The sequence below is a fragment of the Anomalospiza imberbis genome, chromosome 8 (genome assembly GCF_031753505.1).
Source record: "Anomalospiza imberbis isolate Cuckoo-Finch-1a 21T00152 chromosome 8, ASM3175350v1, whole genome shotgun sequence".
Classification (NCBI taxonomy): domain Eukaryota; kingdom Metazoa; phylum Chordata; class Aves; order Passeriformes; family Viduidae; genus Anomalospiza; species Anomalospiza imberbis.
The window spans coordinates 23,833,186-23,847,784 of record NC_089688.1 but is presented as its reverse complement, the minus strand read 5'-3'; the positions used below and the strand labels follow the sequence as shown (position 1 = coordinate 23,847,784).

At 44.6% G+C, this 14,599-nt stretch overlaps 2 protein-coding genes across 6 annotated transcripts in view; one reads left to right on the top strand and one right to left on the bottom strand.

Moving 5' to 3' along the window:
• The window catches only part of COL17A1 (collagen type XVII alpha 1 chain), a 60,818-nt gene extending 51,600 nt beyond the window's left edge, over positions 1-9,218 (top strand). For both annotated transcript variants that reach the window (XM_068197976.1, XM_068197977.1), the window contains exons 46-57: positions 131-244; positions 519-656; positions 1,243-1,326; positions 2,004-2,132; positions 3,210-3,299; positions 3,829-3,942; positions 4,200-4,352; positions 5,116-5,535; positions 5,724-5,864; positions 6,441-6,503; positions 6,730-6,801; positions 6,970-9,218. In XM_068197976.1, the coding sequence (XP_068054077.1) occupies positions 131-244; positions 519-656; positions 1,243-1,326; positions 2,004-2,132; positions 3,210-3,299; positions 3,829-3,942; positions 4,200-4,352; positions 5,116-5,535; positions 5,724-5,864; positions 6,441-6,503; positions 6,730-6,801; positions 6,970-7,019 (1,568 nt within the window). In that variant the 3' untranslated portion in view covers positions 7,020-9,218. The remainder of the gene's footprint in view (positions 1-130; positions 245-518; positions 657-1,242; positions 1,327-2,003; positions 2,133-3,209; positions 3,300-3,828; positions 3,943-4,199; positions 4,353-5,115; positions 5,536-5,723; positions 5,865-6,440; positions 6,504-6,729; positions 6,802-6,969) is intronic.
• Positions 7,885-14,599, bottom strand: part of SLK (STE20 like kinase) — a 49,191-nt gene continuing 42,476 nt past the window's right edge. For all 4 annotated transcript variants that reach the window (XM_068197979.1, XM_068197981.1, XM_068197982.1 and 1 more), the window contains 2 exons: positions 13,502-13,615; positions 7,885-13,000 (listed from right to left, as the gene is read on the bottom strand). In XM_068197979.1, the coding sequence (XP_068054080.1) occupies positions 12,854-13,000; positions 13,502-13,615 (261 nt within the window). In that variant the 3' untranslated portion in view covers positions 7,885-12,853. The remainder of the gene's footprint in view (positions 13,001-13,501; positions 13,616-14,599) is intronic.

The following is a 14,599-nucleotide window of genomic DNA, read 5'->3' as shown; positions in this document are numbered from 1 at the left end:
CCCTCCATATCCAATTTCCAAAGGTCTTTCCAGGCCTGTGGGAAGGGCTTAATGCAAATACACCTCACTATCACTTGGTCTAATGCAACTGTACCAAAAACACTCCTTCTCCTTACAATGCTTTCGGTAGGTGGATCCAGACAAATTCAGGGACCCCCAGGACCTCCTGGGCCACCTGGTCCTCCTGGCCCAAGTGGAGGTTCATCTCAGGAGATTCAGCAGTATGTGACTGACTACCTGAAGAGTGAGTATAATGAGATTTTTGCTGTGGGCCAGCAGTTTCATGCCTATCTCTCTTTTGCTCCCTAGGGCCTTGTCACTCTTCTATTAGAAATAACAGCCCTGCTACTCTGGGGTTATTTCTGCTGAACACTGTGAGGTGCTGTTGTCCACTGTGGCCTCTGTAGAACTGTCCTTCTGTTGTCCCATTCTTTGTCAGAGGAAGAGGGTCTGATAATTGTGCATATGGTCAGTCTTCCCTCTTAGTGATGTGGGCATATCTTGGGCTTTCTACGTAGGTGACAACGTCAGACATTATTTCACTGGTGCCCAAGGCCCACCAGGCCCTCCAGGCCCACCCGGAATTATCACCACTGCAGATGGGATGACCTTGGATTATGCCGAGCTGGCTACCCGTGTCATGAGCTATATGACAAGTAAGCACCATGCTGGTAAACTCTGTACTGAGTCATGCCCTCAGCTGAGCTTGTGCAGCACCCAGGAGGTGAGAACCAGAGGAGAAACAAGTTTTTAAATAGCAGCACCCCAACCAGGTAATTCATCTTCAGCAGTCTAGGTCCAGGACTCTACATAGCTGAGGTGTCCTCTGAGCCTTGTCCTTTTTTAATGGTTAGATTAATTAGCAGTTGCTGCTGTTTAAAAAGTCTTATATTAAACACTTATTGTTAGACTCTTTGACATGCCAAAGACCCCAAACAGATATGGCTTTATTTAGTATATGTGGTCTCAAGTATTTGGGGGTTGTCTTGTGTGCTTGGGGCCCTCCTGAAGTAGAGGAAGTCCCCAGAGCTTTTGGAAGTAGCCTGGAATCTCAACCAGAAATGCACAGAGCACACAGCTGTGTATGATGACCAGGATGTATGAGAGAGCAGCTGTTTCATAGTTGGGGGCATGAGAAGCCCATTCTACCAGTTAATTAATTCATCATTCCTTTGTTCCTTCCTGACCCCCCCTCACCTTCTGTCTCATACCAGCTCATGTAGAACCTTTTCATTCCCACAGGCTCTTCAGGTCGCTATGAGTCATTTTCTAGCTCAGTATCCACTACATCCATTTTGTACCAAGAACTTCTGGACCTGCTGCAAAGTAAGTGACCCTCAAGGGAAACATGGGATTGAGGGTAAAGCATCCTGGAGATCTCCCTTTCCCTTCCAGTCTCCCGTCTGCAACTGGAGTTACCTGCAGCTGCTTCAGAGTGTTCTACTTTCCAGCTCCCCCACTCTGTGTTCCCCCCCATAGCCTTGAAATGTTGTTGTTCTTAAGGTGAAGGGGATCTCCAACTCAGTATTCTTTTCTATATATACTGTTACTGTGGGCTGACAGGTAAATCTCCAGGATGTCATTTGGCTGTCCCTGAAGGTATTGATGATGCTGGCCAGCACTGTGCTCCAAATGGCTCCAAAGAGACACAAAGCTCAGCATGGTCTTTCCCAGCTGAGCTGCTTTTCATTCCTTTACCCAAAAAGTTGTCCAGGGTGTCTTGAAAAAAACAGGGAAAAAAAACCACGGGAGGTCCCTTAAGCAATCCGAATTCTCATCCTCCTCATACCCTAATATAGGAGGTTCCCAGCCTTTTCACAAATGTTTCTGGCACCATACACAGGACAATTCACTCAGAAAAGAGGGAGAAAAGGAGCTTTGCATCCATAGGTTTTGATGATTTCCCTGGTGGAGGGGGCTCAGCTCAGAGGCTGGGAACTCCTCACACTTGGTGTCTCTGCAGCAACTGGACAGCCTTAAAAGATCCTTTTCTTCATTTCTAGGAGAAGAAATTCGTCAGTATCTCATTGGACCTCGGGGCCCACCAGGACCTCCTGGGCCAGGGGGAGATGGAATGTCTCTGTCACTGGATTATGATGAGCTGACCAGGAGGTTTATCAGCTACTTGTCAAGTAATGGTTTTATTAGTGTGTCTTTCCCTCTGTTCCTTTGGGAGCCCAGCACAAAGCTCATGCTGTCAAGTCAGTAGAAATTATTCCAGTGGTAATTGTGCGAACCCCTGTGTACAGAGATCTCCTCACAGGGACTGTGAGAGACTTGAAAGAGAACAAAGATACCCTGTAGCTAAGATATTACTGACAGGCTAGTAATGATTCCTTTCTTTGTTAAAAATTGAGCTTAGGAACAAAATTTCATTTTAGCCATATTAGAAGTCACATCAACACCTTTAAGTGCCTTTCTAACCTTTATCTCTGTGGTCAGGACATATTTCCCTGTGAAAGAGTTGGTCTGTGCCCACTTTGTGTCAAGGCAGCTCAGGCAACAAACTCTTAGGAGTTAATTGAAACAACTTCTATGTCTCTGCTTTATTTTCCCATCTGTAAAGGGGTGATATGGCATATAAGAGCTGTTTGACAGAGAGGACTCTGAGCATCCCAGCAGCAGTGCTAAAATGCCTAATCCTGGTAGCTGCAACTGTCTGCTTAAAAACACAGCCTGGTCCACACTCAGTTTCTCTGACCTGCTCTTTGAGACCAGATGTCACTAGTGGAGTGCTCCTAAGATGGAGGGAATTTTCAGCAGGAAATTGCAGTGTAATGTCAGCACTCCAATGGCTCAGGCAGGACAGCTGCATTTTGTCAGCAGGGACATTTCATTAACGCAAATCACAAAATGCAGAGTGTTGCCCTAGAGCCACAGACACAGGGAGAGCAGCACATGCATCAGCCTGTGAGTTGCAGCTGAGCTGCAAGTCCAGGGGTGTCCCCACCATGTAATGGGTTCATGAGGTGCAGAGCTTTTGCCAGGAGTAGAAGCCTGCCTGTCTGCCTGTCTGTGGGTGTCCTTGGGATTGTCAAGGCAAAGTCACAAATCCAGAACAAGGTTTGAGCTCTGACTCCTGGCACAGCCTGCTGATGGGGACACTCCACTCTGCAGGAGCCCCTCCTGCATTGCCTGTGAACAAGCCTGGTGGCCTGTCTGCTTACACTGTAACAGCCTGTTCTGATAATGTGAATCTGATTTTGCAGGTTCTGGGATGAGCATTGGACTGCCTGGACCACCTGGGCCTCCAGGGTCACCTGGTATATCTTACAGTGACCTGACAGCTTACCTGCGAAGTAAGCCAACTTCTTCACTCCCCTGCCATGGGGCTCTACGTTCCCCCAGGATCTTTTTTACAGCCTTAGTCACAGAATTTCCCTTTTTGCCTGTGATCACAAATAACCCTCTGATGATCCTTTGTCCTTAGCAGCACTGCAGACCTCTGCTGGCACCTGCACACTCCACAGGGGGCAGCAGCTGGATCACCATGCTCCTGTGAGGAGCAACAGCAGTGGTGCTGTCTTGGAGATGGGCATGAAGGAGCCCTTTGTATCCAAACTCTGCAGCATAAAGGCATCATTTCTTATGCCTCTTTAAAAGTATATTTTAAAAATAGGGACTTTACTCTCTTTGGAATCACCTGACTGTCCAATGTGACATCTAAATGCAGGGAAGTGGGGTGCACCAAGAAGGCTGCACCAGGAGGTACTAGAGAGACAAAAAACCTACTACTTGGCTGCATCTGGCATAACCTGTATTGTCAAGGAACATTCATAAGGGTTGTGGCTGTTTGGGTGACTTCTTTTCTTCCCTTGTGTCTTACAGACTCTGAATTCAGTGGTGTTGTTGGGCCCCCTGGTCCCGCAGGCCCACCAGGACCTCCAGGGATCCCTGGATCACCAGGCACCTCTCTGGAGGACATCTCTGCCTACCTTCAAAGTAAAGTATTTGTGTTTCTCACAGCTGCCAGGGTGATTCTGTTTTTAGATGCTGGGGGGACTTGAGGCTGAGATTTTGCTTAGCAGGGATGTGACTGCCCACTGGAAACAAAGTCACTATAAAGAAAAGAATTTTGTCAATGTTGTCTGTAAAGGGATGGAAGTTGGGGTTGAAGCCTTTAAACTTGCAAGATCCCCAAACATGTGAAATTTCCTTATCCTCTCATTGATGTAAAATATTTCTTTCTTTCTCTCAAGATGTTGGATACTCTTCCCTTTCTGGAGTCCAGGGCCCACCTGGCCCTCCTGGCCCTCCAGGACCACCAGGTTTCTCTGGAACTGGCCTCCTGTCCTATGCTGACATCACCAACAGTGACGAGTTCAGGAGTGAGCTGATCCAGTACCTGAAGAGTAAGGGAACACCATCCATCCTTCCTGCACACATCCCAAGACATGCTTTACCTTGTGTAGGTGACTGGCTCTGCCACAGCAGACATTCCTGTAGGAGCCTTCCCTGAACTGGGGCTACAGCAACACCTTCCCTCTACAGCCAGGCCTACAGGAGGGTGCTGCACCCTGTAGGCTTTTCTCCTCTCAGTCTAACTGCCAGCCAAAGTCTGTGTTGTGAGACAACAGAGACAAGCACTGGGTAGTTACAGTTGGCCTGTGCTGAACATGGGTCCCTAGTAAGGTCACCAGTAGAGTTTTACCAAGGGAAAAGCATTTTCTTTGGCGTTTTCCACAGAGCCATGGATAATGGAGGGGTTGGAAGGCGGCACTGAGCTAGCTGTGAAGCACCAATGGTCTGAGCTCATCCTGGCAAGTCGTCCAGGGCAGGCTTTGAAAAACACCTCAGTTTTGGCAAACTGGTCACAGAAGGGCTCTTTTGGCAGAAGTGCTGAAATTGGCCTGAGGAGTGCAGCCTTCTGCAAAATCATTGGACATGTTCCTAAGATTGGGCACACAAAATTGTGGGAGAGATGGGAAGGAGGAGGGTGTCTTGCCATCTGTGAAGTTCAATGTTGACATGTGCCTGCTGCCTGAGAAATGGCACTGGATGAGGGTCACTGATGGTTGGTGGGACAGAACTTCACACTCCGGTCTTCATTCAGGTGGCAGCACAGGATCTCTGTCAAGCCCAGTATCCCTGAAGTTCCCCCCTTGTATTTTGTAGGTGATGAAGTTCGAAGCTACATCTCAGGACCCCCTGGGCCCCCTGGGCCACAGGGACCACCGGGACCCAAAGGAGACAGTGGCTTTGTGTCTGGGTCTATGTCTTCATCACACCAAGGCTTACGAGCTTCTGAACACTTGCATGGAGGATCTCTTGGTGCTGAGGGCTCCCACGGGGGCTCACTGGGCACAGGCAGCACGTATGGCAGCTCCATGAGCAGCAGATCCTCTTACCATGCCTCCGTGGGCAGCGATGGCGCTTACGATGCCTCCATGGGCACAGACGGGTCTTTCGATGGGCTGCTGACAGAGGAGGAATCACACAGGAGATCAGCAGGGTCGAGCAGATCCTACAGCAATTCCTTCACTGGTTCCCTAGATTACAATGAGCTGGCACTCCGTGTGTCAGAGAGCCTGCAGAGTGAGTGCAATGCCTGCTCATCCTGGCCCTCCCTATCCCAGCCTCCAACTCCAAACCCCCTGTGCCTGGACACACTGTTCACTTCCCTCTGCTTCCTGCTGGCTACGTGTCTCCCTTACACCTTCCGCCTCAGCATGCAGCCACAGCTCTCCCAGAGCTCCTTTCAAATGACATCTTTAATTCCACAGGCCGAGGTATTCTCCAGGACCTGATGTCTTACACGGCACAGGGACCTGCAGGTCCCCCAGGCCCTCCTGGTCCCCCTGGCATCAGCAAGGTCTTTGCAGCCTATGGCAATGTCACCGCAGACCTCATGGACTTTTTCAGAAGTGAGTGACATTTTGGCTTGGCATTTCTGGCTCATGCATATTAGATCTCCTCAACCTCTCACAAAGCTATTGATCTTCTCACACTGCAAAAGTCAAGGTGCAGAGTTGAAGGTGGATGGTCTTTACATCTCCTTCCTTCCTTGCTAGGGAGGTGCAGTCTTATCATTAGGAAGCACATCAGTTTTTCCCACTATTGGTAGGAAACTCATCCCAAACCCTGAAGGCCTCTGTGTTTACAAGCTCTGTGGCCCATTTTAACATGGCTAGGCTGGCACACGTACATAAACATGAGCTAGGTGCTTGCTCTGCTCTCAGATTCCCCACCCTGAGCTTGGGCCAGCTCCAGCCCTAGTGACAGCCAGGACATGCAGAGAAAGTGACAGAGCAGTGCTGGTGAAATGACATCACAGCCTGTCCTTGGAGCTTCGCAGGGACCAAAGCCCTGTTTCAAAAACCTTGCTGTCAGTCTAATCCCATCTAACCAAGATAAATGTCCTTCCAGTGCGACTCACAGCTTCTCTGAGTGGGCAGTGGTTTCTCCCATTCATTCACTCTCTCCTTCATCTCCCTCTACAGCATATGGTGCCATCCAGGGGCCACCTGGTGAAAAGGGAGAGAGGGGTTATCCTGGACCCAAAGGTAAGACTTGCCATCCTTTCCCTCTGCAGCCTTGTGATGCCCAGGAAGCAGCACTGTGACCACAGAGGTCATAGCACTGCTCGAGGTCACACCCTCTCACAGTGAAGGTGGCACCTTCAGGATCTCAGCCAAAACATTGTCCTGACTTGGTGTCCCTTCCTGTGGCCTGTCCCTGTCTGTGGATCACTTGTGCTCAAGGGCAAACTTGGCCTTCTCATTCCTTCAGGTGACCCTGGGCCAATGGGCCCACCAGGACGACATGGGCAGAGGGGACCAAAAGGAGAGAAGGGAGAGAAAGGTAGGAACACCTGCCATCCCCAGGAGAGCAGGATTTGACTGTCACAAGTGGCACCAGCCCATCCCTGGGAATAGCTGGAAAATACAGCCTCAGTTTTTTGGTTTGGATCTTCTGTCTTTTTACATGGTCTTTTCAACTAACCCTCCTTTTGATTTTTCTGGTCCCCAGGTGAACAACTGTATGTTGGCAGAAGAAAAAGAAGAACTGTTGGTGTTTAAGGAAAGAGGTAGCTCAGTTCTGCACAGGGCAGCATTCCCAGCAGCCTGTAGAAAATTAGCCTGAGTCTTCACTGCCTTAATGCTAAAACATCCTCACTGCTCAGCTGACCCCTTAGAGTTGATAGTTCAGATCTGAATGTTGCTTGTGTGCATCCAGCATGGCCCTAGTGCGGGTGTTTGCTCCTGTTACTGATGTTTGGCTTTGTGCCCCTGAGCTCTCAGGCTGATGTCCTTGGGCTGACAAGGGCTTCCTGTCTCACCTGGTCCAGGCTTCTTGTACTACTCCCATATATATAAAAACCTGGGGTTTTTAACAACTAGCCAACTACGCAGAAAAAAAAAAAAATCCCATCCTCACCAAATGCATGGTTTGTCAGGGATCAGATACAGCCCACAAGGTCCCGTGAAAAACCCTGGGCTTGCACCACCCTGGGATTCCCTCTCCACAAGCTCTGCCAACCCCACGTGGAGCCCGTTCACAGCAGCACAGCAAGACAGGACATACAGGCCGAACCAAAGCACTTTTAAACATAATTTGTTTATCTTTTAAAAATATTTTTGTAATTTTTCTGGTTTTTTAAACACTGGTGAAAAATAATCTTTTAATGTAAACAGCCCAATTAAAGTGTGTTTTTAAACCCATGCCTGAACTATTGAGGATGGCCATTCTGTGCTTGCAGGTTGTTGTGGGGCAGGGTGAGGTACCTGAGATGGGTCTGAGGTACAATGGTAAATACAATGGCACAACATTAAATACTTTTATACTCCATTATTTTAAACATTGTAAATAATCCCCTTCACCCAAACACTTGTACAAATCACTTGTATTTCATGCAAGTTTTCCATCCACAAAACTGAGGCGATCTCAGCAAACTGTGATTTTATTGTATTTACAGCAGAATTATTACAATATTCTACAGAAAGCCATGAAATCAAATTACTTTGAAAAACAAGACAAAAAAAACTCTCAAAACTGTTGTATGGCTGCTACTGCAAGTTCACTTCTATAAGCTGTACACAAGCTGTACAGAGACCCTTAGCCAATCCTTATTCATCCATCTCATGATTTTTGGTTGCTTTTTGTAAGGCAAAAATAACTTGGTTTGCAGTTAACACAAAACATTCAACAAACTGGTGGGAGAACACGAGGCCAGCGGTGCCATGTCACAGGATGCTCCTGCTCTGCTTGGCTTCCTACAGAAAATGGGATGACAGCTCAACATTAGATGCCACTCCATGTCCCTTCCTAGTTTCTGTTCTTTCCACCATTTTAGGACTGATTCTCATTACCAAAGAAGCTTTACCGCCTAATTGTAAGTGTGGAAGACTTTGTTAAATCAGGGAAACCCTGGACTCAGCCAGTTCCTTCTGCTTTCAGTACAAGGAAAGCACATGAGCCCTTTCTCATGGGTTGGGCATGAGCATGTTTTTGCTTAAGGGGTTTTCCTCTGGCACCGCTGACTGCCCAGACACCAGATGTGCAAAGGAGCTACAGGAAACAAAGTATGTGAGGACTGAGCTGGAGAAAGGGGATGCAGAACAAGTAAAAGTTCTGTAAAAGAAACACTGTAATTTCCTTTGTCTTCTCCTTCCCTTTATCTGTTCTCATCTTTGTCAAGACTGAGAAATTATGGGGCATTCTGGCCTTGGCTTGCCTGTGAACAAGGAAGGTTACTTCTCCCTAATCTTACTTCAACTGCTGTGAAGATGGCAGAAGTAGTCTAAGAATGGGCAATTTGCATGGACACATCAATGGAAGGAAGTTTCAGAGATCCAGAAATACAGATTTTGATGTAAAATGACCAGAGTATAAATGCTAACATAGAACTTACCGACATAACAATGGTCCTAAACACTCCTCCTTGTCCTTGCCTCCAACAACCAGAGAGTCACTGTCCTCAAACTTGCCCCTCTTCCACACAGCAGATGAACCAAGAAGCAGTAGATCAGTGGAAGCAACTAGCACTAAGCTTATTTGTACATTTCAGTTTTCAGCAATTATGTATTTCTGAGGTCCTGGGAGCTACAGCTGCACAACAGCTCTGAAAATCAGGCTGCCTAACATTGGGCTCAAGTGCCTGAATTTAAACCACCTATTTGGATCTTTCCTATACAAAAGCAAGGTTGAAATACTTGCAAGGCAGATACTATTTCAATTGGAGAATCAACTTAAACTTCCTATGTGATACTGCTGTCACAAAAGGCATGGTGTGACAAAAGCAATTTCATTGCTGCTTTGCTTAGCTCTTAGTTAAGGTGCTACGTTTCCAATTTTTAAGGAAAATAATTCAGTAGAACAGAGTTATCATAAAGTCCTCTGTGACAGAAGAATAATTTCTTTGTGTGATAGATCAGATATTGATAATGAATGCAAATTAAAAAGAATATTAGCTTAAAAGATTTCCTGGAAAAAAGGATGCAGCTCAGACTGAACACCAGTTTTTAATGTCATGTGAAAAATCACTCTGAGTGAATGGTGATGGTCAGGACAGTGCAGCCCTGCCAGCAGGGAATTTGAATTCAGGCGCCAGTTCAAATAAAGGTTTTCCTTCAGAAGGTGTTTATAAATCAGGACTTACATAATCAATCATATGAGTAACAACTCCAGTTATCGTATCTTTACGTGCTGTATATAGTTCTCACGCATACACCAGCGACAGCAGACTGCTTGGAGAAGGAAAATGTGTTTTATGGGGATCAGAGAGGATCAAATGCTGGAGTATTTCTTCTTCATAAAATAAGCAGCAAAGTTCCCCTGGAACTTCAGAAGATCAAGTGCTGCCACAGCTCAGCCAGAATCAGCCAGAATCTCCTAAAAACAGGTAGCAGGTGCACCTGAAGACCTTTAGCCTCCATCTCCCTGGATGCCTTAAGCAATGCAAAATGCACTTTCAGAGCTTGGGAAGCACATGGTGTGAGGCTGAGGCCCTGCAGGCAGGTTTTCTGTGAGGATCAGTTGTAAACACAGGAGGACAACCCATACACAGCACTGCAACCCAGGGATTTATTGCCTTTTCTTGTTTTCCTGTGGACAGAAATTACAATGTAGTAAAACACATTGGTGAGCAAATACTGATTTGTGGTCAGCTTTGGAAGAGCTGTGGGGACAATGAGATCTGCCAAACAGGAAGAATTTGTAAGTACATTGTTTTGGCTGCAGAAAACACACATTGCCACCCTGGAGATGGAGCTGCGAACATTCATTAGGGAGGTGAAGTGAGAGAGTACCGAGATTGGATTTCGCACCTCAGGAGATGTCTTTTAGGCCTATGTGAGACTAAATTTAATTTGAATTGAATTTTCTGACACTGATACAATATTGTAACACCTCTCTCACATTCTGCAACACTTAAACCCAATTTTATCAGTCTAGATGTGTAAGTACCCAGTCTAGTTCTTGTTATCACTCAGTAAACATATTTTCGTGCTTGGTATCAATTCTCAACCCAGTTCACAAGGCTGCAAGTGCTTCACAGGGCTCCCCACCTGGAGACCTGAGCAAGGCTTCCATTGCCACATCCGATCCCTCCCTTCATCCCAGAGCTCAGTTACAGTTATTTGTGCAATTTACAATGAGATCAGATTGCAGAGCCTGTGTGAAAAGGATCTTCAAATAAAAGATGTAAGAGATTCAGACAGAGGTAAACAGAATGCCAATACATATTAGTAATGTATCACTGAAACCACCAAAAACGTAAGGAGAAGATTATTAACATTTCCCTGTGAGGATTTACTGGGGATGAACGTAGACATAATCCAGAAGAGGAAATCTGCCTGCCCTGCCTACTCCCCAGGTAAAGCACTGAGCCTACTTCATAGGAAATTGCAAACAAATTCTGTTAAATAGAGATGAAGATTATTTAATGTCATCTTAGTAACAGTCAATTTATGAAGGTGGAGCTTAAAAAGCAAAAGGTCTTCAAAGACTTGTTTCTCCCTACTAAACAAACAATTCAAAAAACTGCATTTAGCAACAAAGAACATTCTAGAGATAGGGTGTGTGAATTTACAACAGTACACAATACACATTTAAAATAATAAAATGCCAGTAATTAAGGCTAGCTATTAAAGTAATTATGCTATCAAAAAGTTACAAAATTTAAGTTAAAACATGCATTTTCCAATTTTCTTTTTACTGTGCTGTAAATTAAGTGTCTTCATTGAGAAGATACTGGTTCAGTGTCCAAGGATTTCAGCATCCAAGGTTTCAACCACAACTGATTAAAGTCCTATGTTAATTTCTGAGTTCATTGCCATGCAGCAACACTGTTCCCATGAAATGAACGCCATGGAATGGGCACCAGTTGCACGGTCAAAGCAAGCAAACAAAATGGATGCAGTTGATGCCCAAAGATACCAGAGAAAGTCAGGCCTCAAAAGACAGAAAAATACTATTTTACAAATGGAGCTCCAACATACCCAAGTACAGCTTGTAACACTGTCTTGATATGACTCAACCTCTATCCAGCAAAAGGAGTGCAGCAAGAGTGACCTAATACAGCTGTATTTCCCTACCCTGCTATAGGAGACACAGTTCAGATTTCCCATTACAGATCAGTCAGGCAAATAACTTATGGTACATCTAGGAACTCGAAAAATAAAACCTGCCTATGTTAGTAGATGGCAACACAAAAGCAGAACACCCAGCTTCATAAAGGAATTTGTCTGTATATTTAACTTAAATCTTTCCTTAAAATAAAATGAATTTAAAAAAAAAAAGGAATCTAACACTTCTAGTGAAATCAGACTTTAGCCATGGTTATTTATAAATATGACCATCCACCTCCACTTCTGTGATGGAGTTCAAATGAACAGGCTTTGGTAAGAACAGAACAATGGCTCTACCCATTCCAGGTACAGTTAGAGAAACCACGTGCATTTTGCACACCGCTTTCTAAAAAATACATTCTACAGTTTTTCAATTTGTAGAACTAACCACCTGTATGTAATAGCTAAAGAAAATAATAAACTGTGCATTTTAAAGTTAGCATTTCTTTCACCTTTACATATTTTAGTGCAAAATATTTTAGGGTGAGGATTTACAACAAAAATGGCAGTAGCAGCAAGAAATCTTGTTTTGTACAGTAACAGCAATGCTAAGGAGTTTTGTGTTTTTAAATGACAAAACAGTATCCTGTTGCCAGGATCAGCATATCTAAGTGTTTCAGGCACTGTATTAATTAAACTAGCACCCCATTTCATTATGGAACTAATGGACAAAACATGTCATGGAGATCAGCTCAGTTTAATTTATGCCAGAGGTTTCTTTCGAAAGAAGTTGCAAAGGCTTTTGCTTTTGCCAATTGTGTTTAAACATAAGGGTTTGTTTTTCTGATTGCTGGCATGTTCTTAGTAATTAGTTTCAGTCCTTGCCATGAAGACACTGCTCACATTATAAAATTTTAAACCTCTCATGGCAGTTTCAATTGTGGAATTCTCTCATGGAGAAATCTGATGCTTAAAAACACAGCAGCAGAACTAATATTACACCATTTAAATGTTCAGATGACAAACCATTTTTTTTTTGTGATGAGAAAGAGCATAATTAATACTTCAGGCTTAAAGTCAAAACCGTAGGTAACGTACTTTTAGAGACTGGGATAAAAAGCCCACTTAGTTTTGAAACATCTGAAGGACGTAACAATACCACTGTACACCAACACTTGGTTTGTTTCTTCTGTTCAGGGGAGTGAAGAAACCGCTCCTGACACTGATTGTCTCCACTGAAAACAAGACACGCGAGGTCCCCGATGTTCATATGCCGCAGGTAAGTCGGGTTAGGCCATAAGGAGGGAGAATTCCAAACACCAAAAAACCTACACAAGTTCCCAGAGTTACGACCCAGTGGAGTGAAGACTGGGGATTGGGTAGAATTTGGAAATCCGGCTTTGTGTTGAAGGATTAAGGCATTCAGATTCTCCAGTCATTTTAAAGAAAACTTCCTGTTCCTGCAGTTTTCTGGCAAATTCTTCTTCCAGCATCTAAAACCAAAATCAGATTGTCACAGGATTAACAAGGCAAAGTACAAGAAACCCATTATTGTGGAGACATTTTGTCTGATTGATCTCTGAACTGTGTGAAACTCTACTATGTTCCCTTTTAAAATAAAATAATCCCCCAAGACCAACCTCCACCACCAGCTATATGTCTACTATATATCACTCCATTTTTGTAGTAACCTACTAGCTTCAGAAAAAAACTCCTAGCCCCAGATTTACCTCCAGCTAAGTTTTCCATGCAAAGCTGCACACATGTGCTGCAGGTGGGAGCCCTGCAAAGAGGCTGGTAACATCCAGCCTGTTTTGGTGCACCTGGCCCTTTGCTCAGCTTATGCAATTCTTTAAACATCCTTTATTATACAGTGAACTGCAACAGCTTTGTACAGCAGCTTGACTCTCCTCCTCTGCAATTCTTTTGTACTGTCTGTATTTTCTAGATCAAACCCTTGATGATTTCCCGATTCATGAACCACTCCCATTTACCTTTTTTCTCGGTCTCAATTTCTCTCTCCATTCCTTCAGTTCTTGGCTGTGCTCTTCATCCAGCTCTTTTAGCTTCTGAGTCTCATGCTCAACCAGTAGATGGCATTTTTCATTCTTAAAACAAGATAATCCTTATGTAAAACTAATTCAGATTAGGCAACTCAACATTTGTACAGTGACATATGTTGTCCTAATTCTTTCTAATTAGCTTATTCCGTGTAAATAGTGACGTGAATAATTACAAGATGAAAGTATGTTACAAGGCTGTGTTTTCAAAAGCTGATCTTTCCATCGGAGCCAATTGAGATAAGAAACACTCGTAAATCCAAATACACTGCTGAGCATCATTAAGGCAGCTGCTGAGGGTGTTACTCAAAACTGTGTTTCACTGCCTAATGATGCTTTTCAAGGTCACACAGCATTTCTGCTTTGCTTTATAAAGACAGTCTGGATAATTTATTAAAACCAATTACATTAAAAAGGAAGCTATTTTTTGGAAATATTTCAACTCTTGGTGCCAAGAGCTGAGACAAACAAATGGAGCTTAGAGAAGAGACAAAGGTGGTTACAGAAGCAGCCTCAGGATTGCCCTATGAAAAGGCTCAAACCACACCTCAGCTTCACATTTCTCTCAGTAAGGTACCCAGGCATCTGCCTCATTTTCAGAGGACTTCCGAAGCATGACAAGAAAAAAATCAATTCTTTGGCTTCAAGTCTTTGCGCTTTTTTAAAAGCAGCTGCCAATGGTTGTGTTTCTAGGGTTCCAGTCCCAAATGGGTCTGATGCAGAGTACAGAACCACAGCAACACAAACAACAAGCACTTGGCTAGACCTGAGTGCAAAGGGCCACTTTTCCTTGTGAAGCTCAGAGCAGCCCTAATCTGCTCTATTTTACTGGAGCTGAAGCTCTCACAAGGCTCCCACGGTACTTGGGGATTTACTGGGGCATATTAGTGGCACAGCCAGGGAATGTTTTTGCAGGATGTAAGAAAGTGAATAGAGTAGAATGAGCTTCATTGGTCACTGCATGATTTCTCTAAGCAAAGGTTATCAGCAGGTGATCATTTAATGCTTTAAAACTGCCTTGTGTCCCTGAAA